Below are 25204 nucleotides of genomic sequence, written 5' to 3'. Positions count from 1 at the left end.
AGACTGTTTCGCATAGTAGGTGTTCAGTGAAGGTTTTATCGCACGTGACCGGACGAGAGAAGGCATCCATCCTACCTGCCGGGGCCAGCTGTGCTCAGTGATGTGTGGGTGTGTGGGGATGAGGAAGGAGAGACAACATAGCAGATGCACGGCCCTCCAAGCTGTTTGCGTATCAGGCATAGAAGAGCTTGGCCATGAACTCCGTCAGGCTTTGAGTATTACCTAATGGGGAAGTTCCTGTCTTCGGATTACGAGAAACGTCCCTGCGCCAGGAGCGCACCCGGTCCTGGGCCTTCTGTCTCCGTGGCCGTTGCTAACAAACAGTCCCCGGGGCGCTCCCTGCCAGGCTGCGGGGAAGCTGGATTCCCGCTCCCTGCCTGCCTGCCTGCCGCGTGGGGAGAGACCGGTGTTTGCTCCACAACACAGAGTTGGTAAGGGCGGTTTTTTCCTCCTTCTCGAGCTTCGCCTGCAGGGTTTCCAGACAAGGAGCGGACTGCACAGGCCCGTCAGCAGAAGGAGGGATGGAAAGACTGCTTTCAGATGGAGGAGGAGATGGCCCAGAAAGCAAGGCCTGGGTGAAGCACGCACGCACACTGAAGGGAGACCGGACGACAGACGGGAGAATCGAAAGGGACACGTGCTCCTGCCGGGCGTGCGGGGCACCTGGGGCGCTCACTTGTTCTCCCCCACACGTAAATTCCCACTTTTTAATTTAATCTATTTTTAATCTTACCCTTTTTTTTTTCAATTACAGTTGATATCCAATATTATATACGAGCTTCAGGTGCACAGCGTAGTGGTTAGACATCGACCCGGCATCCCCACACACACAGTTATCTCAAAATCATCGACTATATTCCCTGGGCTGCACTGGGACTGTTATGGGCTGTTTTGCATGGTAGATGCTCAATAAATGTCTCGTCGCGCTTGACCGGACGAGAGAAGGCATCCTACCTGCCAGGTCCAACCGTGTGCTGCGAACTGTGTGTGCGAGGCGTGTGGGTGTGTGGCCGTGAGGAAGGAAGGGCAGCCCAGCAGCAAAGGGAGGAGTTTTACCTCCCAGGGACTCTTTAGTAACCGCCAATGTGTGTCTCTTCACCCCGTCACCTTTTTCACGGGTGTGTTTTTTTCCCGTCTTGCATCTTCTTTCTTCCTCCATACGCACTGTATTCCAAAAGCAGCTTCAGCCTAAAGCGGCCACCTGAGCCCCTTGCGGGGGAGGGCTGGGCTCACTGCCTGACACAGGGGACCCGTCCTCCACTTCGAGATGAGGCTCCCGCTGCCTCCTCCTCGAAGTCCTCCCCATAAACAAAAGGAAACACAAACTTCAACCACTGTTACCTTTTTTATTCTCTTTCATCATTCAGGTTTGTTCAGAACGTTATAATAATAAGCATGAAGGGAAAAATAGTAACATTTTTTTCAAACTCAACCGGTCCGAAGTATAGTACATGAAACCATGCCATTCTCTCTTAGGGAAAAAAAGCATTCAAAAATGAATGTGACCTTAAGGTTCAAGATTAAAACCAATGCCAAGTGAGCTGTGTTTAAGGCTTGAGTGCAGATGGTGTTCTCCCTGCAATGAGTTTGCAGAAACGGCGGAGTGATACGCAAAATTGGAAACACTCAAATACTGGAGGGCTTCTGCACATGCGCGTAACACCGCCACGTTGGCACAGGCTCAGCAGTGCTCGATTTCCTGTTTGATCTCGGAGATGTACGGGTGATCTTTGCCGTGGGCCACTTCCATGATCGCCATGGCCTAGGAGAGAGCGAGACGCACCAAGGGTGAGGAGCCGGAAGCCAGTGCCCGCGCACCTCCACCTGGGCTGCTGTGCGTGCCAGGCGGACTCCCTGCTCTAACGCGCAAGACGCAAACTGGCTTTCAGAGCCTGTGCTCTCCTCCTCCTCCTCCGGAGTCTGGCTTCATGAGAGGAAAAAAAAAGGGTAAGATTATCTAGGAACCGAAGAGTCACCCAGTTTCTCCCACTGAGTGGAATATTCTGCAAGAGCTGAAGACGTGATACAGAGAAATTGATTGCACGATATTTTTGCCCCACTATTCTCGAGGTTTCAGTAAAAACTGAACTCTGCTTTAGGGACGGAATTCCTCGGCTGTACTCAACCAAGTACACAGGCAAGGCTGGAACGGGGAAGTCCACATCAAACCTGTTTTGATTTGAAGGTTACGTTACTAACCTATGAGATACAACTGAACTGTTTTTCCCTTTTAAAAAGTGCATGCTTTCCTCTTCATACCCACTCTTAAAAGTAACAAGGCTAAAAAATCAAGGTGCAGGATTCACTTGAGGCTGCTCCAGAGAGAACATATTTAATAAGAGTTCTTTACAGTGAGGGGATATAATGTGAGCGCGTTTCCAGTAGCTCCGTCGCGTCCTAGCTGGGTGACCTTGGGCAATTTACTTCACCACTCCGTGCCTCGATGTCCTCATCTGTAAAATGGGAAGGATGCCAACCTCTCAGAATTGTTAATGCACATAAAGTGTTTAGAATAGTGCCCGGCACATAGCAAGTATATACCAAATGTCATCCATGAGAATTGATTTTGCTCCTTTGTATTCAACGATTATTACTGACAGAAATTACTCCTGTCTTCCCCAAGAGGGGATTTTTGATGTGACTGTGACAGCGTTCCTTTCCGTTATACCATTCTCTCCCCAGATCTCAGGCCAGGAGGAGGCCGGCCAAGGGGCGGTGCCGGCCTTCAAGAGCCACCTGTTCAGTCATTTCCCAGGAATCACCTGTTAAATGCCTCCCGCACCCTCTGCATTCATTTCATGACTCACGGTCCCTGCTCGGATCTACGCTACCCTCCTTTTTCTCTTTTCTTAACATGCTTATTGTTTTTAGAGAGAGAGGGAGGGAGGGCGGGAGAAAGAGAGAGGGAGAGAGAGAAAAACATCCATGTGAGAAAGAAACATCAATCGACTGCCTCCCATACACGCCCCAGTGGGGAATCAAACCTGCAGCCTAGATATGTGCCCTGACTGGGGATTGAACCTCCAACCTTTCAGCGTACTGGACAACGAATGCTCCAACAAGCTGAATTGAACCACACCGGCCAGGGCTCTCTACCCTTCCTTGATCCTGTATTTCATTACCTCCCAGCACTTTGCAGTTGTGACCTATCTGGTTAATTTCCCCCCAGATCCCTAAGGCAATGACTATGTTACCTTGGAAGACAAATTTGCCGGTTTAAAAATGAAAAATGTTACGCTTCACTCATACTCCTAGCCTGGCGAGGCCATGCGCCTTCCGTGTGGGATGCAGGACCTTGCTCCCATCTTCCTGAGTAGGGAAAATTTGTGGAATCTGGAGAATTAGGCATCCAGGCCAGCCAGTGGCCCCAATGTTTACAGACATTCTCTTGTAGGATTGAAGAGATTGTCCCAAAGATTAGCCCTTATCAACGTTAGTTTCTACCTAAAGGACAATGAGAGTCTGTTGGCACAATCCAGCTGCTGTAAGGTGAGGGTTGGGGCCTGGCCCCGGGTCCACGGGCAGCTGTCAAACACGGGGTGACGGGGGGCAGATGCTGCCCAGGGTCCTGGTTTCCCCTGCATGTCAGTCACAGCACGAGTGGGAGTGGGGAGCTGAAGCGTTCGACTCAGAACGATCCCAATTTCAATCAAGAGCCTCCTGTGTACCCGAGGCCAATTCCTTAACCTGTGTGCATCTCCATTTCCTCACCAGGAAGCTCTATCTCAGTTTTGTAGGAATTAAAAACCACGCGTCGGGGTGCTGGCCTGTGATTGGTACTCAGCGAACAGCCACGCCGATGATTAAGTGCACTTTAGAAACGCTCCGAGTCTCACTGCCCTGACCTCCCCACAACAGGGCATCGTGAACCTGTAGGCCTAAAGGGCAGACAGATGGCAGGTGGCCTCACCACGGGCTCCCGGCACCCCCAGTGGCCTCTGTCCACAAACACAGCTTCGCCTGGGCCGGGCAGTGTGGTCCCGCGGCTGTGGGCTGAGCCTGCAGTCAGCCGGCCTCTCGCAACCTGCACGCCCCTCTCCTTACGGGAGGGCCTGGACGCCAACTTGGTAAAGGCTTGATGACGCCACCCCCACCTGCCAACCCACCCCCCCGACTCGTATGGACGGAGCGGGTCAAGAGTGGGCCTTCGCCACCCCCTTGTTACTCAGGCTCCTGTGGGAAGAAGAAACGATGGCAAGGAGGCCACCCAAGCACTGAAAAGCCCGCGTCCCCCGCGCCACATACATACCTTCCGCAGGGCTTTCTCCCCGGCCGCTCTGTTCTCCAGGCCCATGTACAGTCTTCCCAGCTTCAGCCACATGGAGGCCACGTTGAGGGAGTACAGTGGGTAATGCTTGCTGGGAGAAGAGAGAAGACAGTGGCCACCCGGTCAATGCCTGCGGCGCAGCCCACAGGCCGGGGCGGGAAGCCACAGTCTCCATGGCAACCAGGCTTCTCCCAACCCTGGCAGGTTGGGGCAGAGAGTGGGGATGGGTCGATCCTGGTTAAGCGCCATGGATGCACCCTGTTTTGTGCAAGGCGTGCATTGCTGAAAAGCTCCAGAAACACTGCAGGGTTCTCCCTACTCAAAAGCATTTACCAACACGGCATTCGACCCAGTCCCAGATTTTTGTTTCAGGTGCCCCCACGGCAGAGCACTGGGAAACCGTCTTTTCGGGTAAACTCCCTATTACGAGGACATGGGGCCTCTCCCCTCATTTTAAAAAGACAGTTACTTGAAAATATACGCAGACTAATAAGTCTCAAGACCCCCGCTTCCTATCACACTCTGTGATACCAGTTGGTTCAGCAACACCGTCAGCTCCCCGGAGCCGGGAGAATGCCTCCTGTTTCTTCCAGACATTCCTCCCGTGCTGATCAGTAGTGAGCTCCACACACAGTACGGCAGGTACCGGCTGCCTGGTGTTAGCTGGCGGCTGACAGACGGGTGGGGGTCGCCTGGGAAGGGGACCTTTCCCCGGGGACAGAGACCAGGAGGTGGCTCCTGGGCTAGGATGTGTGCATTGGCGGGGGTGTGGGGGGCGGGGAGGTGTGTAGCAGGTGTTTATTTACAGCCTGGTTTGTGCTGCTCGATCCTCAAAATCCATCCAGAAGAGACACATTCTGGTTGTACCTCTGGGCGGGGGCCCGGCCCTGGGGGCAGTGCCAACCCCCACCCCGGACGGCCAGAGCTGGGGCTCACTTAGCACAGGAAGGTCCGGCAGAGCGAGTTCCCACTGGGAGAGGAACCACAAGACAGAGAGGATCTCATTCGTTCTCATCTTCCCTCCCTCCTTCCCTCCCTCCAGATCTCACAGAGGAAGGTGTGCAGGAGACCCCAGGGCTTTCTTACCGCCCCCCCCCCCGGGGAAGAGGGATAGGCTTTAAGATGATCCTCAAATTCTAAGAGCAAATTTTAGGAGCCGCTTCCCCTTGAGCTCCCCCTGCTGGCCGATCAGGGCACTGTGGGGTAGGCAGAGGGCCAACTTGGCAGCGGACATTCAAACCAGACATAAATTCAACAGTCCCCGATCTTAGAAGGTAAACAGAGGGCTTCTGAAATTCCTGAGAAACACCTGGGGTGCCTCTGGAACACAGGGGTTTCAGGTTCCCAGGCTTTCGGAAGGGCTTTCGGAAGCCCAGATTCTGACCCCCTCGGTCTGGGGGAGATCCTGTCCGCGCATAATGTGGATGTGCTCACCCAGCACCCCAGCAATCAGATAGGCCGTCCCAACCCTGAGGTGCCTATGCAGAGCCCAAGGGCCATGCCATGACCTCCACCTGCAACCCACTTGCAGGGTGAACAACCCTCTCAACGGGAAACTCCCCCATGGCCTCCAGTCACCGCGACTATACTGTAACCCAGCTTGTTTCGGTCAGACCTAGGCAGGACATGGAATAACCATGGCCAGCCGGCCCAGTGGTCCCTGAGTTTCCTCATTTGCAGACTGGGCTGCAGTCTAGAGAACCACAAGGGGGCAGTGTGAACAATGATGGAAAACAAACCAAAGGGCAGCTTTTTAGCGCGGGTCTGAATTAACGACAGTGGCTACAGTACCTGGGCAGGTCCCCAGACAGATCTGGCCCTGGCAACCCCTGCACAACCTCAACCTGCCAACCCAGGTGTCTCTTCCAGGTGGTGGAGGGAGGAGGCAGGGCCCACTGGAGCAGCGCCCTGCACCTGTACCTCCGGATGCGGGTGCAGAGCAGAGAGAGCTGGTCTAGGCACGTTGCAACACGGGACAGTGAGAGGACAAGGCTGCCTAGGTGCACATTCCCAATCACCAGGTGCCATTCCGGGCTAAGACGAGCAGGAGGGCCATGGCAATCACCTGTAAGGCTTAATGATTTTCTGTCCGTAGCGCAGGGCTCCTTCCCAGTCCTGCATGTACAAGCAGACGCCCATGGCCTGGTACATCATGTGCAACATGTACACGTTACTGTCCTCAAAGACGGAGCTCATCTTCTCCTGGCTGAGCTCGCAGATCTCCAGCAGCTCGCTAGGGGGTGCCCTGGAGTCAAGGAAATGACCGGCCAGCCCACTGGGCTTGGAGACTTCCCAAGGCAGGCTGGGTTCAGGAGTCATTTTGTCCACTCCCCCCATATACCCTCGCCCTCTGAAAAAGTAAATTACAGAAGGCCAGCCAAAATAAAAAGGAATCGCATTTTTCTTGAAGAAACAAATAGGGAAATCTGAAGACCTCAACTGGTAAGTAAACACAATGAAAGAATTTTAGCCACAGGCCACAGACCCTCAGTTCAGCTGTAAACAATGCCGATTAGAAACAAGGTACGTTTAAACCCTCACCTAAGGTGAGCTGCAGCGTTGTTAAGGATGAAGTCCCCACCGTGGGTAAGTTCTTTCCTATACTGAGAAGTCAACGTGCCTTTCTCCAGTTTCCTCCACCGGTTTTAGTTCTTCCCTTAGTGTAAACCTATTGCCTTTCCAACACCCAAGAAGGTGCTTCAGTGCAGTTGTTAGGAGTGTGGACAGTGGTGGCCAGAGCTGTGGGCCTCTGGGTCTGCCACAGGGGTGGGCACTGTGTCCTTTGGGCGGATTATCTGACATCTAAGACCCTGTTTCCATCTCCTGTGGGGCGATGGCCTGAGGCGTGTCCTTGTAAGAACCAGGGGAGACAATATAAGCAAAGCCCTCGGACACTGTGCCCAAAGTAAAAGACCCCCCAAAATGAGCGCTTTCCGGGAACTGTTCTCCATAGTTTTAGACGGTAGAACTCTTCCACCACATTACACTCTTGACCAAACTCACCAAACAAGGAGAAAGGGATCAACGTTATAAATGGATGCAGTTGACTCCAAGTCAGGGGTGGTCGGTACGGCAGAAGGCCCCATTTACCAGGAGGCCTTCTTCCTCCGCCGCCCAGCAGCTGAAGCCCACCCTTCCGCTCCCTCTGCCCGGCTCCCCACCAGCCCCTCGCGGAGGGAGACGGCCCGCCGGCGGCAAAGGATATACTTGTAGTGCTTGGCCCTCCGGAACTCCTCGATGACGTTGCGGGCGTACCTGACCATGTCACGGACGGCGTCTGCCTTTGGGGGCTCGTTGAGCTTCCGGATTTTCACCTTGGCCTTATCCTGCGGGAAATGTGCACAAGTGCACGGCGTTACCTCCCGTGGAAACCCCACGGATGCGGAAGCCTCTCACACAGTTCCTTCTGCCGGGCAGAGGGGCCGCCCACCCACTCTAAAGTTACCAAAGGACGAAAGGAAGTCAGGGGAAGGATCGAAGAGAAATTCAATACACCCTTACCTCTCTACAAACAAAACAAAACAAAACAAAACAAAACTTCCTAGACAATCTGCATCTAGGCTGGGCACCCAGAATGTGTCTGCTGTGGACAGACACGTGTGTTCAGAGACCTTGAATCAAAGGAATAGAATAAGGAGGGACGGCATTGACGGAGAACTCTGGGAGAGGCCCCAGGGAATTCTGCTCGTTCTGAACGGGGTGGGAAGCCTGAGGGTTGTGCTCCCGTGCTTCTCCCCTTCCCTCTCTCCGGGGCAGTCGTTTCTCTTCAAGAAATAGCAACTGGGCAAACGCTTCTGTGTGTGGCACGGCGACATGGAAACGTTTTCATCAGGTGTGAACAGAGGCCTGGCCTCCCCGGGCCCGTCTCAGCAAGGTGGACCGAGTGGGTCAGAAACACGGGGGGTGGAGACGCCCCGAGTCACACGGGGATGCTGGTCTGGTGGAGAGGGCCGGAGACACAGCGGATGGCCGGCGCCTTTGCCATAAAGGCCCTCTCCGGGAGCTTACCTTGTCCTTGGTGGTACACTCCTGGCACTCGCAGGTGAAGAAATAAGAATCTCTCAGCCGGTCATTCCTATCTTCTGTGGGATACAGGAGATCGATGTAGCTGGTAAAAACCTGGGGGGCCCAAAGAGTGGACGTTGCAGCCTGCTGCAGGTCAGCTCGCTGCTTACCCTCCCTGTGGCTCTGCGCACACCTGCGGTGGGTGGTGTCCTTGCAGGGCAGACGCAGAGGACGCCGCAGGGCGGGATTAGCACGCTGACACGCAGCGACCCCCTGGTGGTGTCCTCCTCCTTGTGGCAGGGACAGGGCTTCTCATCCTACCCCCTGCAGAACCAGGGAGTCCCTGGCACAGGAAACTGGAGCACCGGAAGCAGCTCCACCCCTCCCTCCCCACAGAGACCAAGCTGGGATTCATCTCCTGGACGGAAGCAGAGACCCTGGGGCAAAGGCCCTGCTCATCCGTGCACCGGCCCCCAGCTGGCTCTGCCTGGCCGCTCCTGCTGCACATGCGAGCGGGGACGGCTCAGATGCATCACTGATGGGCTTCCCCTTCTCCCTCCGCCTGCTGGCAGTGTAGTGAGAAGCTCGGCTGGGCAGGCTGGGGCGTATCGCAGAGGGAGGGTGCAGCTCTGAGGACACCGAGGACGCGGGCGTGCTGCTGCCTAACCCAGCTGGGCCGGAAGACTGGGAAAAGTCTTCCCTGTGGGGCTCATCAGGGTCTCCCATCCTTGCTCCTCTGCTTTTTCTAACCAGGTCTGTAACTGAGACTTGGAGCATGTGGACCAGCCCGACATTGAACTGTCCATTATCCACTCACTGGGACGGCTTCGCTGCTCGTCCCACACCGTCGGGCAACTGTCTGACTGCACAGACGGATGTCACAAAGCCGACAGCGTATCAGGGCACGGCAGGCAGGCAGGCAGGGGCACCTGCAGGGGCCACCGAGCTCTCTGCACCCCAGAGGGCAGTAGCGGAGGCCTCGCGGCTCCTCGATGCCCTGGGCCGTGGGCTTCTTCCTCTTTGAAGGCCAAGTCTCTCCCAAAGCAGCGCCTCCCCCCAAATGAGGCTGCTGCGTTTCGGGCACATGAGGGCACGCCCACAGGAGCAAGCCCTGCCAGGGACAGGGCAGTGGCAGGAGCCTCCTGCCTCCCTTCTTTGAAACCACGGACGGTCACATCGTGCAACAAGCAGAAGAGCCCAGAAGGTGGCGACAAAGGCCGCTCAGTGTCCCTGCTGCAGGCCAAGACAGCTCAAGGTTGGAGCCTCCCGTCAGCCGAGGGAGCACGGGGCCTGGTCACTCACGTTCTCTGCACGCATGTGCTTTCACCAGAAAGGCGCCTGGGCGGTCCCCACCAGATATTCTGAAACCAAGACGCTCCGGCCCTGAGCACCATCCCATCACTGAGGTTAAGTGTAGCAAAGAGGAGGATGTCTCGGTCCAGCGGAGGGTCAGCGGACAGCCTCGGAGAGGCCGGGGCCTCCCTCGCTTACAGCGCCGACCACTGCATTTCACGTTGAAAACCAGACACGCGCCTTAGTGTGGTAGTAAAGATTCCTGAACTGCAGTGTAATCGAAAGTGTGTAATTACAATCTCCGAGAATGCATTCCTTTTATTTTGTGTTACTTACGTAAGAACAGAGCCTACATCCAGCGATCTGCTAGGCTGGCCCTTTTAAGGTGAGCCGTCTATGAGGCGGTCACGGAATCACAGCTCGGGCACTGAGCAGTGACGGAGCACACGGTTCTCTCCGCATCCCTGTGTCGGGAGGGGAGCTATGGGGGCCTCCTGGCCACAGGGGGCCGCTCCTGGCCCTGGCAGTGTGTGTGTGCGACCGGCCGCCTGAACTGCGTCCCTGGAAAGCAAACTCTCCCGAGTTCAGACGCGGACTTCGGAAGCCTGGAGGCGCTGACTCGGCATTTGCAGCCATAACTCCACAGCTGCCGCTGGGCTGCTTTTCTGCTTTTCAGTAACGGGCTTTTGACCTTTTGGGGAGGGGGGAGCAAAACAGGCCAAAATTCACCAATTAAAAAAAAAGCCCAAAGCCCTGGCTGGCGTAGCTCAGTGGATTGAGTGTGGGCTGACAACCAAAGTGTCGCAGGTTCGGTTCCCAGTCAGGGTACATGCCTGGGTTGCAGGACATGACCCCCAGCAACTGCACATTGATGTTTCTCTCTCTCTCTGTCTCTCTCTCTCTCTCTCTCCTTCCCTTCCCTCTCTAAAAGTAAATAAATAAAATCTTTTTTTTAAAAAAAAAGCCCAAACTCCATCGCTTGGCAATAGGAATACACAGACTGTAACAGCAATCCAAAATTTCGCCCTGGCCGCATTGGCCGACCCCTTCCTCTGTAAATCTCCGAGAGGAGTTTTGCTCCCATTCATTCTGTCCTGTTTTTCCTGGGATGGAAGTGGTGAGCCTGAAACGGAAGCCAAACGCATGGGACCCACAGTTGTACGTCACGAATGTGGACAACAGCCTGGGGAGGCCCGAGGATGGACACGGCGTGATTGCCCGGCCTCCCCCAGCCCGTGCTGCCATGTCCGGCGACTTTTCGCCCTGCCTTTGAAACAGCCGTCTGAAGCCCACGGCCCCAGCCACCCCAGCCACACACTCACCTCTTCTCCCGGGCTGATTGCCTGCACGGCTCTGACCTCTGCCAGGGTCCCCTTGTAGGTCACGATGACATTGGGGCAACAGCTGTGATTCATCAAGGCGACGCTGTCAAGCAGAAGAGAAGAGCCCATTTACTCGGTGACACAGTCTGGGCAAATGCTTGGCTGCTCCCTTGCTAGCTCACAGCCACGTTGCAGGACGTGAGCGAAACCACCTAACAGTCCGCCATCGCATTCTACGAGGTTTCTCCGCATGCACCGGTCATCTTAAACGCTCCCAATACTGAACAGTGAAATGCGCCATGCAAAACAGTGACACCTCAGCCGGAAAACAAACAACACCCCACAACAGGCATGGCAGCAACAAATCCCACAGGAACCCCTGCCTGTTCGGTGGAGGGCTTACACCCCGACACCCCCGGGAAACCGCCGCCCACGGGACGCTGCGCAAGGCGCAGGGCTGGTCCCTTCCAAGCCGCTTTTTTATGTTAGTAGATTATTTCTAACACGTTTTCCTCAGAAGTGGAGAAGCCGCCCCCGGGGGGAGGTGCCAGCTGCCTACGTGAGTGAGGGCCTGTGATCCCCCGAGAGCCCTGGAGGAGCCCGTTGGGGTCTCGGCACCTCAATTTGCTCATCTGGGAAATTGGGACGCGGCTGCACCTGCTGCTCGCTGTCTGCTTTTCAGGGGCGGCGGGGACAGAGAGACGCGCCTGTGCGAGGGGCTTTGAGCTTTCTGATTCTATCAAGGTCAGAGTTCTGAGAACAGAAATTTCTAAACTACAGGGGAAAAATGCTTGATCTCTGAAAATGCTGCCTTTGAAATCACAATGCCGAACTGATTTCAGTCCAAAGGGATTTTTTTTCCCCCAATTAAATCTGCCTGGAAACTGGGGCTCAGGTGGGCACCCACGCCCAGATGCACCATTGCTCTGGTGGCCACTGGCACTTGCCTGAACCCTCGGCCACCAAAACCCCTCTCCTGTTTGCCCCCAAACTTAAAAAAGGCACAGGGGTTGCGAAGCCCGCCCAGGATGAGCTGCCTGAGGTTTTGTCTCGGACCAGGTGGGGGTGGGGGCAACCCTCCCCCACTGCCCAGTTGCTCAGAAGGCTGAGTGAAGTCTGGGGCTGGCCTTGAACCTGGGACAGCATGCAGCATCTTCCCTGTCTCGGCCTTGGGGCGGGCCCCCTGCACCACGAATTACAGCCCATCCGGCTCGTGGCCAAGTGCTGCTCAGGGGACGGGGGCCCAGGAAATCCGATCGGCAGGTGCACTGGAAGTCATTAGTGAAGGCAGAGCAGACTTCTAGAACCATCCTGCAGAGGAGGTATGAAGTGTTCCTACTCGAGCCAGACTCCTCGACATCTTTTTAAGGAAGGTGGGGGGATGCCCTGAAGGCCAAGAACCTAAAGCCACTCCTGCTCTTGCTGTCGTCCTTTTCTGGGCAGTCGCTGAAAACGCTGAAACCTCAGACAATAACGCTCTGCACCTGCTTCTAGTCTTATCCAAGGAGCTGAGAGAACAGCCATTCAAGTTCATTGCAGGTCTGACGGAGTCAGTGCCAGCCCCTCCATGAGGGCCTTTCTCTCCTCCTCCTTCCTCTCCCCCAGGGCAGAAGTCCAAAAGAGCTTCTTCCCAAAACACTTCTTTCCTCCCTGTCGGATGGACTTCAGAAACCCGCAGGCGACACTGTTTATTCATTCCCCTGGGAATAAACACTGTGTTTCTGGGGTTCAGGGAAGCCCGTGGCAACTGCTTAGGAGACTCGGACTAGTGCAGATTCTTTGTCCTTCAGACCTGCGTGCAGCACAGAGCTGGGTGACACCGGCCAGACACCCCAGGAGCCCATGTGTCACCCAGGCACACGTGGGGGTGTTAGGTGTCCCACAATTGCTCCAACCCAAAGTAAATAAATACTAAGCAATGTCGCTCTGGACAGAATAATCCACCGCGTGGATGAACTCAGACAGGGGGTGCAGGAAGGCTCCCTCGCCCCCCTCTGTGAAGCCAGGGCTCGACTTCGGGGGACTGAAGCACTCTGAGAAGACTCATCGCGTCGAAAAGACAATGGCAAAGCCGTTCTTGGCGACCCATTCAAGTCGGAGCTGTCAAGATCTCCATTTGTCAGCTGGCCAGCCTTTCTGGAGTTACTGCAGTATTCCTGAAGTAGGGAGACCCACCGGGCTTGGAAACTGCCTCCTGGCTCACTGCTTCAGTGCACCGTCTCCCCGGACCGTGCTGTGTCTACCCTGGCATTTCCACCCAGGACGGGTGGAGAGGCAGCTCCTGTGTTCTTCACCTAAGCCTATGGGCAATTGTTGGTTGGCAATTAATGTTTCATTCTGAGTGCAAGAAACCCAGAGATTTCCATAACCACAGGTATGCAAAAAAGCACATTTCCCAGCAGGGCACATTATAAAATATTCTTTAATAACAGCTCTCAACCTAGCAGGACTTAACAAGTAACTGTTCTCTTAACAACTACCTTTGAATCCTTAAACGTAGGGGAAGCATTTTGAAATCTGGCGGAATTAAAAAGGGGGTCTTAATTCACTTAGAGTTTCATGTCTGACACACGCAGTTAGGTAGGTTATTTTTTTTAAATCAAATGAGTGTGAAGTAAGTAAAAAGAAAAGAAACGAAGTCAAACCCAGCCTACTCAGGAAATATTGCTGATCCCAAATGAGAAAGTTCTTCATCTTCAATGGTGAAGCCATTGCAGTTAACCTATGGTGAGAAGGGGGGAGAAAAAAATGAGTGTAATCTTGTCTGGATAGAAATCATTTTGTTAATTTCTGACTTTTAACAAGTTAACAAGGAAGAACTTCTGGTTTAGCGACTTTAAATCCTTTCTTTTGGCCAAGTATCCTTTGTTCAAACAAAACTTACCCATCAGCCTCTTGTATAAGCAAATAAAAGCAGGACTGTCAGGGGCAACCCCCTTAGCCTGGCACCCTACCCACCTACACACGGCCGCCACCCAACCGCAGACCACCAAGGGCCAAGGACTAAAGCCTGCACGTGTGAATGGGAGTTACAATCCCGTTATCTGCAGTGGGATCCGGAGTCCATCTCTCAGTCCCGTGTCCTCGACTTTCTCCCGTTAAAAACGAAGTCACTTAGCGCGGCACCCATCTCCTCAGGGGAAGTGGTAAATAGCAAAGCCCTTAATACGGTCGATGTAACTGTGCACCCCTGGAGAGGCAGAGGGGCCTGGCGCTAAGGAGCTGAGACCTCCCTTCACGGCCAGCCCAACCAACCACTGGCCGCTTGCCCATCCTTGAAACAAGACGTTACACTGGAAAAGACCAAGGGCAGCCCTCGCCATTCCGGAAGTCTTCCCCAGTGCTAGCAGGAAAATACACCCCCGATTTCATGTTGCTCCATAAATGCATTTTTTTTTTTTGCAAACACTCATGGAGAACTTTTATGGGGTGGGCGCTGCGCACAAAGGCTGAACCCGCCCCAGTCTGTGCCCTCAGGAAACACCCAGTCTGTCGGGAGACAGTTCGGGGGTGCTTTCATTTGTATCTAAAGTTTCAGAGCAGGAAGGGGGCTCAGACTCTGCTTTTCAGACAGCGAGACTGCGGTCAGGGAGGAGCAGCGACTGGCCCAAAGCCAGCACCTAAAGTGCTGAGCTGTGCTCCTTCCAAGCCACTAGCAAGGCTGTCTAGGAGGGGCGCCTGCGGAAGGATTTCACCCGGGGGGCGGGGACCGGGCTCCCCGACACCGGAGACACCGGAAAACAAGGAGTCGAAATTCCAACTAGACATTCTGACTGCGAAGTTGTCGGAAACACATGCGTTTCTTTACACTACACCAAGTTTCTCTGAAAATCGTTGTGATCCATGAAGGCTAACATGGTGATGTTACTAAAAAATTATAAAGGGCCGATGTCAAAGGCTTGAGAATCTTGGTACACAGAGAAGTAAAGGCTCTGATGGCTTTGACTTACAGTTTTTACAATTCAACATATTTACAATCAGGACTTATGATTTTCAACACAAAAAGAGATTACCGAGGGTCAGTAGAACAACACGGTCTTCCACACCCTGAGGTGCCGGGCATTTCCACACGGATGACTTTGCATACCATTGTTTTCTGTGCCAACTTCAATACCCTAACCTATTCTGTCATTGGGGATTAACCAACCACCGTTCAGCAGTGACCATCAATCAACATTAGGTAAGAGTTTAGTTAGGATTTTCATTCATTCAACAAGTGTCCTGGAGCATGGACTGCATACAGGACACAGAGCACCACAGTAAGTACTGAATGATCTATTGATACATACAGCCTCCGACCGGACACTCACATGCCTCGGCAGCGTCTGGACCCACAAGACGACAGTAAATGTTTGCAGAATGAATGAGACAATTTAGCAATGGTTTTCAAAACTGATCTAGCGACCGATAACTTTGAGGGCTGGGAAATTTGTTCCTTTGCTTCTTAGTCTGTTCCTCTGCGTGGAGCTCAACTGGACCAGCCCACGCCTCCAAACGCCTGCAGGCTGGAAGGCTCTCTGACCAAGGGGTGCTTCACTCCCCCGGCCCTCCCCCGCTCACTGTGACAGAGTGTTTCTTCCTGTGCGAAGGCTCCTGGAAGCACAGTCCTCACCGCTCCTTCCTTGGAGGCGGTGATGGTGTTTAAGCCAAGTTGCTCAGCGATTTTCCTGTCAGTTTTCCCTGCCTTCTGAAAGATCCCAGGAGGAGAATCACGAATTTGGGTGTTAAGAGAGATGCATGGGCCACAGTCTCTTTTTTCAAGTCAAATCAGGCGTAAATGCCCTGCTGAAGCTGTTCTCGTAATCAGCACTCAGACTGGATGGAGGCTGCGCACCAGAAATACACTTCCTGGCTGTGCAGGGGTTCCCAGTGAGCAGAACGCACCTCCGGCCGTGGTGGGAGGGCAGCACCTCCCACTGCCAGCTGCGGCTGGGCCGCAGGGTAACCCGCGCCACCCTCCCGTGACCCGTGACCTGGAGAGGAACGAGGGCTCAGGGGCTGAGGGGCGTGGCCGGAGCGTGGTGGGAGGCTGGGACAGCGCCTGTCATTTTTGCTTCAGAGTTTTCTTTGGGGCTACTGAATGTCCCTTTCCAAATTTACATATGAAAAAGATATGTGTGGGTATTTGTGTGTGCACACAGTCTCAGGGTGGATATTATGATTTGATGAATATGAAGTCTGCGAAGGAAGGAATTACGTATGGTTATGTGTGTCAGAGTGAATATATGTGTGTGTGATCTGTCTCCTCGATTTTTCTGAGTCAGTTCAAAATTCAAAGACTCTGAGTCATTTTCACCACGAATATACTTTTGCTTATGGAATCAAGTGCCTTGGTTTTTTGGTTATGAAAATATGGCCCCATACCCATTATGCCACCACTGAGAAGTGCCATCAGCAGGCACTGCTGTCTTGGGGGGAAAATTATCTTTTTATTTTCACAGCTAGAAGTGAGGAGAAGATGCTTATATTTATTTCACCTCTTCTGCTTTCTCGCATAACCATGCTTCATCTAACCCAGAGAAAAAGTCACTTCCCTCGTGTTTGAAAAAAAAGTAAGAGAAGTCAATACCTCAACTTCCCATTGGTACCCAAATCCACTGTTTTAGGATGCTTAGAAAAGTATCTTGTAAACCATGATAACATAAAAAACAGGAAGGTTTTCATTATTACTGCTTTAATAGTCACAACTTGGACCCATTTTGCTCTGAATGAGCAACAGCGCTGTTTTCTAACGGACAGTCACACAATAGCGACACATCTGTTCGCCAGGGAAGCCCTCCCAGGGTTAATGATCGTACTCCTGGGGCTTAAAGACTCCCTTCTGCCTTCCTGTATGTAATTTTACAGTGGGAGAATTGTGGGTGCTTTTTCATCTTTTTCTTCTTTTCAGTATTTTCTTAAGTGGCACATGCACATTGTAGGAAATCTAGAAAATCATCCAGCAAAAAAAGCACAGATTTTCCACAGCTCAGCAGACGACCAACTGTGAACTTCCACTTACTTGTTATTCACATACGCATGCATATTCTCATACCGGACACATTTTTATCTTGCTTTTGCACTTAATGTTTCATCATCAATGGTTGTCCATGTCTTCAGACATTTTTTAAACTATAACTTACAGTATATGCCATAATTTATTTACCAGACTCTTACCGGTGGCCATTTATAATATTTCCTTTTTCTTTCCTTCTTTTTTTTTGGCTTTAAAGAGAACCCCACAAGAAAAAATGGCAGGCCCGCCTGTGCCCATCATCTCTGACTGCTTCCTGGGGGTGCATGCCTGGAAATGTAACCAATGGGCCAAGGGGTACATAGGCGATGCTTATTCCGGTCTAAGAACAATGTGTGACTTTTCTCTCGAGCTCTCTCACGTGTCTAGACAGGAAGGTTCGGGCAGGGGAATGTAGCTCCTTGCACCCGGGAGCAGTATCCCGGTGTTTCTCTCTCTGGGAAGGTCCCCTTCAGTGACATGTGCAGCTCGCAGGGGAAACACAACTGTATTGGGGAGAGAAGTCCCACGTGGCAGGTGTGCCGGGAAGGGCCACGCTCACAGTCTTGGGAAGCCTCAAGTGCCGGCTGCACTTTCTGCTCTGCTCTAAATGAACCCAGCCTTAGCCTTCTACATGGCTGCCTGGCAGCTCTCCGATTGCTTGGAAGTTGCTCTTGTGTAGAAACTTCTCTAATTCTGTATTAAATTAGCTTTCGGTAAACCTAGGCTTCTCCAGAGACTTCTGACAAGGCTCCCGGTGCCCAGGCCCCCCAGGGCTCCTCCCTGTGGACGGTCCCTCCCAGGGCCGTCAGAGAGAGCCTCTGCCGTGAGGGCATCTGTGTTGGCCTCTGCTTTACCAGGACAGTGTCGGCCGGAATAGAAAACGCTGCTCTCAGAGTGGAAGGTTTAAGAGGAGAAAAGTAAAGATTCATGTAGGACCCGCAAGTGGTCTTTTCAAGGGGCCTACTGTGTGCTGTGGTGCTGGGGCACGGCCACACGTCTGTTCTTACCATGACTAGAGGCAGAGGGAGGGTGAACCTCCTGAGCTCCCCCCATCAACTTGAGGGCCCATCCAGAGCCGACCCTGACATGCTCAAGGTCACCTAGCAAGGTCGTGAGAAACAGGGTCCAGCAGGTCCAGAACCTTGTCTTCACAGAGGCACTGAGCGTGTGTGGGGACCAGGCGCGTGGGCGGGGAAAAGCTACACCCGGCGTCACCTGAGGCTGCGTCCTCACCTGTGCGAAGAGTGTCACCAGGCTCTGGTTGTCGGGGAACTCGAGGTGCTTGGAGTAAAAGCGATGGAGAGCAGAAATGTCACTCTGAATCAAATCCTTCTTCTCGTTGTCTAGTTTATCCAGATCTGTGGAGAGACACGCCGTTGTTCACCAGGGAGAAAACTCTGGATTTTGGCTATACCCTTCTCTGACTACAAATGGCAGGGAGGAGAGGGGAAAAATATGTGGAGCCCCCCCGCAATATTCTTGCCCATCACCTGGTCTAACTGATGACCCCGAGGGGAAGAGAAGCATGCCACTTCTTCCTTCTCTTCCTCTGACAACCGGAAGTCACGCAGGACGTGAAATTAGCCACGAGGTTGGAGATGCGTGGCGATGTCTGAGAAGCAGCCTCAGAGCACTCAGCTGCCCCCACCCCCACCCACGCTGGCCCTGCAATCTGTGTCACGGTCAAGAAGCTGGAGAGCTCCTGATTTAAAGTCTTTCATCAAGGACGTCAGCTGTTTGCAGGGCTGCAATTCAGCCGAGATCCAGAAATACTCTGCGTGCCAGGAGGGCACACAGGAGAGAGCTCGGGGTGCGATCGTTCATTCCTCGAGCTCCTCCTTCCCCTTAATTACTTCTGAATAATCCTGTCCGCTCAGACAAAAAAAGTTAATCATTTTCCAAACGAGCACAGAAGCCCAAATGAAAGTGACTGATTATAAAGCCACCAGCAGCACTAAGACAGACCGTCCCTTCCTGTCTCCCGTCCTGCCTCGTCCGCGTTAGAGGTGGAGGTAAAATGCTCCTCAGCCGGTCCCAGACACTTACGGGATTCGAACTCCGTCACGGCCAGCAGTTTCTCGGAAGGCGTCCTCTCCGGGTGGCTTTTCTAGTAATTGGGGAAGAAATCACACAGGTACAGGTTTTAGCGACCAGGGCAAAAGGCGCTGTCGCTTTTACACCGACATGAAGAAAAAGCAACAGTTCTCCGTGAAGCAGAGCGAGCCCTCCAAGAATCCGCCGCTGGGGCTCTGAGAGCGTGTGCCCGAGGTCCGAATCCCAAAGACTCCTTTGAAAAGCTTGTTAAAGCGTCTGCTGTGTTCCCAACACCCCGATAATGCTATGCACACAGTAGGCTCAGAAATGCTTGTTATGGGAAAGAGCCGCGGCTAGAAAACAACTTTTTAGGGCCCCGACTTGAAAAGGACTGAGTCTACAGATGAACCGGCCGATTGATTATTTCTCCTTCTGAAAAGGAACAAAATCAAACCCCCCATCCATTTTACACTTTCTTTAAGCATAAGCTAAAATGATCTCCAATTCCGTGTTTCAAAGGGAACACTTTGGGTTGCGTCTGTGAGCCCAGATCCGCTTTAAATGTGTTGCTGCCTTTGTTCTAGACATCCCGAGAGGAGCTAACAATAGTAAACCCGCCAGGCTTTGAGGACATGAATAAACTTGGTGTTGACAAGAGTTCAAACGCAGAGCTCAAGAGCTGGCCCGAGGCACGTCTTTGTCATCTGGCTATTCAATTTGGGGATACAGGTGGTCTACCAGGGCGCTCTCACCTCTCTAGTTAACATGTTAAGCTTCCCCCTGGAAGTTGGGTGGCCTGTCTCCCCTAATCCTTTGCAAGCTACTGGAATACAAATGGTCTGTTTTTTTAATCACCGCGTCCTAGGGAGATGAAAATGTGGCCAGGTAACTTTTCATTTAATAGACTATTAGGAGTCGCAGTAATTATAATAACAGTTGAATGAAACGGGTATAAACTCATCATAGCGCGTGGAGGAGCCTCCTGGTGCGGAAACGTTTCAACAGTTCCTTTGGGGAGCAGAAATCTTCCATTCACGGGGCACGTTTCTGTAAGATTAGTAGTTCACTTTGCCTGGGAAAGCTTTTCATTCAGGAAAGTGCACCAGCTTCTTCGGCATTCTTAACCACAACGCTATAAATAACATCGCTGAGTGGGGGGTGGGGGAGCGAGCAGCTTGGTCAGCCAGCCCTCCCTGGGTGCTCACGGATCTAGTTCGATGGCTCATTTACCCGGATGCCTCCCCAAGTCACACCAGCTCCCCCTGCCCTTCCCTTCTGACCAAGTGCTCTGCCTGTGCTTAAAGATGACTGCTAGAATCCAAGAATTCACCTCCTCCAGGGAAAACTGGTCTGATGACTCCACCTCCTTCTGCAGGCACCCTGAATGCCTCTGGCTCCCCTGGGCAGGCGCAGTGGCATTTCGGCAAGCACCTGACCCCGGCTGAGCATAACGGAACGGTGAGCTCAGAGTTCGGAAATGACCTACTTCTGTTTACACGGCCCGGGATCCCAACTTAGTCTGGGGTCAGGTATGTGGTAATCGTTAAGATCGCATTTGGCTTAGATTAAAAAAAAACGTTTTAAAAGGGGGGATGCATAAAGAAGAGGTGGATGAAATTTCAGCTTTAAAAGATTTAGCTCTGGCTTGTGTGGTTCAGTGGATTGAGCACTGGTCTGTGAACTGAAAGGTCACCGGTTCGATTCCCAGTCAGGACACATGCCTGGGTTGCAGGCCAGATCCCCGGTTGGGGGTGTGTGATAGGCATCGATCGATGTATCTCTCACACATTGATGTTTCTCTCCCTTTCTCCCTCCCTTTCCCTCTTTCTAAAGATAAATTAAAAATAAAAAAGATTTACAGTACACAGGCTCTGCCACCAACTGCTTACTAGCAGGCAGCTCCATGGACAAAAATACCTTGTAAGTCTCCCGTGGCCTATTTCACTGTGTCTCAAGGACAGGTCCCAGGTGGCTCCCTGCCCCCTTTTTAGCTCAGTCCTCTGGAGATCAGGCGTCTCACTAACCGGTGATCAGTAAGGACCGAGCGAACAAGGAGGAACAGCCGGGCTGTTCCGCCATCATCTTTGGAGGAACCGGTTGTCAACCGCCATGTTCCCTCAGCTTCTCCTTGCCCACTGCTTTCTCTTCTCCTTTGCCCGCCTGCTCCCCCCCACCCCCGTTGCTCCATCCCGCCCCTCCCCCGCCTAGACAGACAGGGCTCGTAGGGAGACAAGAAGGGCAGGACACTGTACAGGCCAGGGGGCACAGGGTGCCCTCTCGGAGTCGGGGAGGAGAGAGGGGAACCTCAGTGCTCCGCAGGCTGGTCTGGTTCCCTACGATGCACTCACTGTTTTCAATCCGTTGTTCATGCCTTGAAAAGCCGTGTTTTTCTATGTGATCCTATCTCATTAAAAAGGCGTACAGTATAATAGCTGGGGCCCTGCTCCTGGCCTGGGGTGAGTGACACCCTGTTGCAGAGGGCGAGTGGCAAACCGGCTTGCAGCTGGAGCTCTGTTCCCAGCCCCGTCCACATGGATGCGACGGGGAATGGAGTCCAGGAAGGATTAACAAGAAATGCTCACCATCGGCCAGTTACTCGTCCCTCTGACCTTTAAGGAAAAAAACAAAAACAAAATAAAATGCACTTGAACGGCATCCCGCGCCCTCACCTGTTTGGCCAGGATCCTTGCCGTGAGCCTCACGGTCTCGGAGGGACTCCAGCTCTCCCCGAAAACAACCATGGGAGAGCATTCCAGCTTGTGCATGGGCCAGTCTTCTTTCTGGGAAGGTTAAAAAAAGTTTCTGAACACACACATACTGGAACGAAGTTTGAGAAGAGAGGATGCAACAAGTCCCCCTGGCTGAGGTCAAGTGAAATGTGTTTCCTTTTGGAAAACAGGATGATGCTCACAACGGCTGGAGATAAAAAACATCCTTTAAGGTAGATATGGTTGCATAACATGCACTCAGGCCTGGCCAAGGTCGCCAGGATGCGAAAATTCGCTTTGTGTTTATTCACGAGCGTCTTGCATCCTTCTGCAGCCTCTGGTCATCCCAGACAACACGCCCGCCCGCCTCTCTGTATCCCGGGAAGCTGTGGAGGCACCTTGGCGAGGGCTTTGGGTACGAGCTGTGGATGTGGCCCTCTGTTCTGGCTCTGGTCTCACTTCAGGGCACACAACCGGGCTGGTGCCCAGCAACTCGTCCCCTCTGATAGGGACAGAAACAAGACACGGGGCGGGGGGGGGGGGGGGGTGGCCTCGTGAAGGGCCCGCAGGGAGTCTGCTGGGGGCCCCTACGGACTGCCTGAAGACTCACTCAATAAAACGGGAAAGGTTTTCCTTTCTCTGCCATGTCTTGAAGCTTCTATGTCCTGGGTGAGGGTGTAGGACACACACACTCAGGATGGGAAGGGTGGAGAGGCCATGGGGTCCGGGAAGACTGGGGGAGGTCAAGGGCACGAGATGCTGTGGACGCCATGGGAGAAAGCGAGGAGCGGGGAGGGAGTGCCCAGGGCAGCGCTGGTGACAGGGTCGGTGTGGGGTGACTGAGAGGTGACACCGTGGAGGTCATCACCGACTCTGACAAACACCAGGTGTGGCAGCGTGAGGGGTGACAGGCTGCTGGCAGTGGACTCAGAGAGAGGGAGGGAGGGAGACACGGGAACGGGGAGGCATGGGGGCTTTGCGGGGTGCAGGGGGGAGGGGCCCATATTTTATCTGGGGAACATCAGAGCACGTTTGTACACGGATGGCAGTCTCCAGGCACTCTTCCTCCCGGTGGAGGTGGGTGCTGTCCGTTCTTCCCTCGGGCTTTCCTCAGACACGGCAAGTGCTTTCTTTCAGATGCTCAGACCAGGCACCTGGAGTCCTCCCTGCCGCCTCAGTCTCCCTCGCACCCCGCATTCACCGCTCTGTTGAACCACCGCCTCTCCCTGCAGCACTAACCTCGCCTTCGACCCCAGACCCCCACCGACAGTGGCCAGCAGCGCAGCCGGCCCCACCCACCTGCTCAACGAAACTCAGCTCGTGCCACCTCTGGGTGCAGAGCCTTCTGATGGCGTCTCAGCTCAGAGCAAAAGGCAAAGTCTGAGAGGACCTGGGAGGCCACAGGTGAAGGCAGCCACCCCCCCACAACCCCCACCGGCTCCTGAGCACATGGGCCCCACACTCTCCTTGTGGTCCCTCGAGCAAACAAACGTGGTCCTGCCTCAAGACCTCTCTCACGTGCTGCATTTCCCGGCTGGAGCCTTCTTCTCCTAGATACCTGTATCCCGCCCCCCACTCCATGTCTCTGCTCCAAGGGCACCTGTTCAAGACACCTGCCATGAACACCCGGCCCAAAACAGCACTTCCTGTTTCCTCTTAGAACTTCCCACCACCTGATAAATTACATATGTGTTAGTTTCTGGCTTAGTATTCCTCCCCCACGGAAGTAAAGGAACTTTGTCTCTTTTGTTCCCACCTATAACCCCGGGACCTAGAACAGCGCCTGACTTTTCCTAGGCACGCAATAAAGCTGCTGAATGAATGGAGACATCTCCCTACCTCCTCCCCTCCACCTGCCTCCCACGAAGGAAGGACACAGTGTCACTCAATGATTTAATGCAGTACGTGACACAGACCCTTGGCTCAAGGTCTGTGCCTACATGATCTGCAGAGTTAAATAACACCATGCCAAATATACCTAACAGCAGGCAGACAAAGAAATGGCAAGATTATACACAAGGGAGAAGGGGATCTGTTTATAGCGAAAGCCTAAAATAAAGAGCACAGTGATGAGGTCAAGAGGTAGGAACAGGTAGGCCCGGCTCCCTGCAGGCAAACCAGCTCCCTCCTCAGATGCAAAGCAGAGAGAGAGGGAGAGAGAGGGGAGGAGAGAGAGAGAGAGAAAAGAGGGCATCCAGCCCGAGGATACTGAGGAATAGGGAGAACACACCTGCTGGGGACAGATGTGTAATCAACACCTGCGAAGCAGTGTCTATATGACCCCGGGATCTCTAAGCAAAGGCCGTCTTAACAGGGCCTTTAAGATGCTGGTTTTCTGCCCTGGCTGGTGTGGCTCAGTGGATTGAGCACGTACCTGAGAACCAAAAGGCCGCTGGTTTGATTCCCAGTCAGGGCACATGCCTGTGTTGTGGGCCAGGTCCCCAATAGGGGCCATATGAGAGGCAACTGCCCCCTTCTCTCCTCTTTCTTCCTCCCTTCCCCTCTCTCTAAAAATAAATAAGAGGAAAAAAAAAGATGTTGGTTTTCTGAACTGTAGGTGAGGTCTCTAGTGTTTAACAGCAACGACCCCCTGGGAGAAAAAAGTTTAATATTAACATTTCTTAATGTGATTTATTCATTATATATCAACACGCTTAGCACAAAGTAAGTGTTGCTATACAGAACACACCATGTTGACCTTTACTGATGTAAACGTCCTCAAACGAGGGCACCCTAACTGCAAGGAGCGCTCTAGGAGCAGAGGGTTGTCGGGCAGGCGGGACGCTGGTCTGGGGTCCGGTAGCCTGCGTTCCCATGCCCGCCCTGCAGGGCAGCAGCTCTGGGGCACAGGTCAGGCCTCTCAGTCCCCTCGCTGCCACGGCCGCGGCTGCAAATAACATGATCCCTAAGTTACTTAGCAGGTCCAGAGTTCTGAGCCTGTGATCTTACACCTTCCAGCGGCGATAATCAGATGCAAAGCTTGAAGACTACCGAGAAACACGGGACCCTCAAAGGATAATCAGGCCTTCCTGTCACTGCACAGGGACGTGTGAGGATCGAATCCGCTCACCCACAAGGAGCACTCAGGACAGTGCCTGGCACACACGGCGCCCCCTCAGGGGGACGGTGGTAACTGCTGGGTGACGGGTCCGTTCACTCATTCATTCATTCATGCATTCCTTCGATAAGCTCTGCCACTGACCCTTGAGGCAAGGACGGGAGATGAAATCTTTGACTTTCTGCAGTTTGTGCTTTCCTGAGACTACGAGGTAGAAGCAGGAGAGCCCAGGATGTGACGCAATCCCACCGAGCAGTCAAAGCAGGGCGCTGGGCAACTTCCGGGGAGGGCAGCACCCCGAGAATAAGTTTCTTCAAGGGAACTGATCAGAATAATGGTAAGTTTTCACTCTCCGTTGGAAGGTGATGGCCCACATTATCTTGGAGAACCTGACAGAGGGAATGTGCCCCAGTTTTACACATAAGATACTATAAACAATCAGCTTGGACAAAATAAGAAAAATTAGACTAGCCTTCATATATATATAATACAATATATATATACCATATTATATGGTATACA

At 53.2% G+C, this 25204-nt stretch overlaps 2 protein-coding genes across 2 annotated transcripts in view; one reads left to right on the top strand and one right to left on the bottom strand.

The window, feature by feature from the left end:
• The window catches only part of PTPN14 (protein tyrosine phosphatase non-receptor type 14), a 194197-nt gene that overhangs the window by 163342 nt on the left and 5651 nt on the right, over positions 1–25204 (top strand). The window lies entirely within an intron of this gene.
• Positions 1327–21835, bottom strand: LOC114512119 (N-lysine methyltransferase SMYD2-like). The gene is made up of 10 exons (XM_036015873.1): positions 21586–21835; positions 18929–18989; positions 18116–18240; positions 13542–13609; positions 10888–10990; positions 8276–8386; positions 7473–7593; positions 6333–6507; positions 4250–4358; positions 1327–1762 (listed from the first exon to the last, which is right to left on the bottom strand). Exons 1-10 carry the CDS (start codon positions 21679–21681, stop codon positions 1682–1684), a joined length of 1050 nt encoding a protein of 349 aa, XP_035871766.1. The 5' UTR covers positions 21682–21835; the 3' UTR covers positions 1327–1681.

The sequence above is a fragment of the Phyllostomus discolor genome, chromosome 14, assembly GCF_004126475.2.
Source record: "Phyllostomus discolor isolate MPI-MPIP mPhyDis1 chromosome 14, mPhyDis1.pri.v3, whole genome shotgun sequence".
Lineage (NCBI taxonomy): Eukaryota > Metazoa > Chordata > Mammalia > Chiroptera > Phyllostomidae > Phyllostomus > Phyllostomus discolor.
The sequence above is the reverse complement of the archived record's forward strand: the minus strand, read 5'-3'. Positions and strand labels throughout refer to the sequence as shown.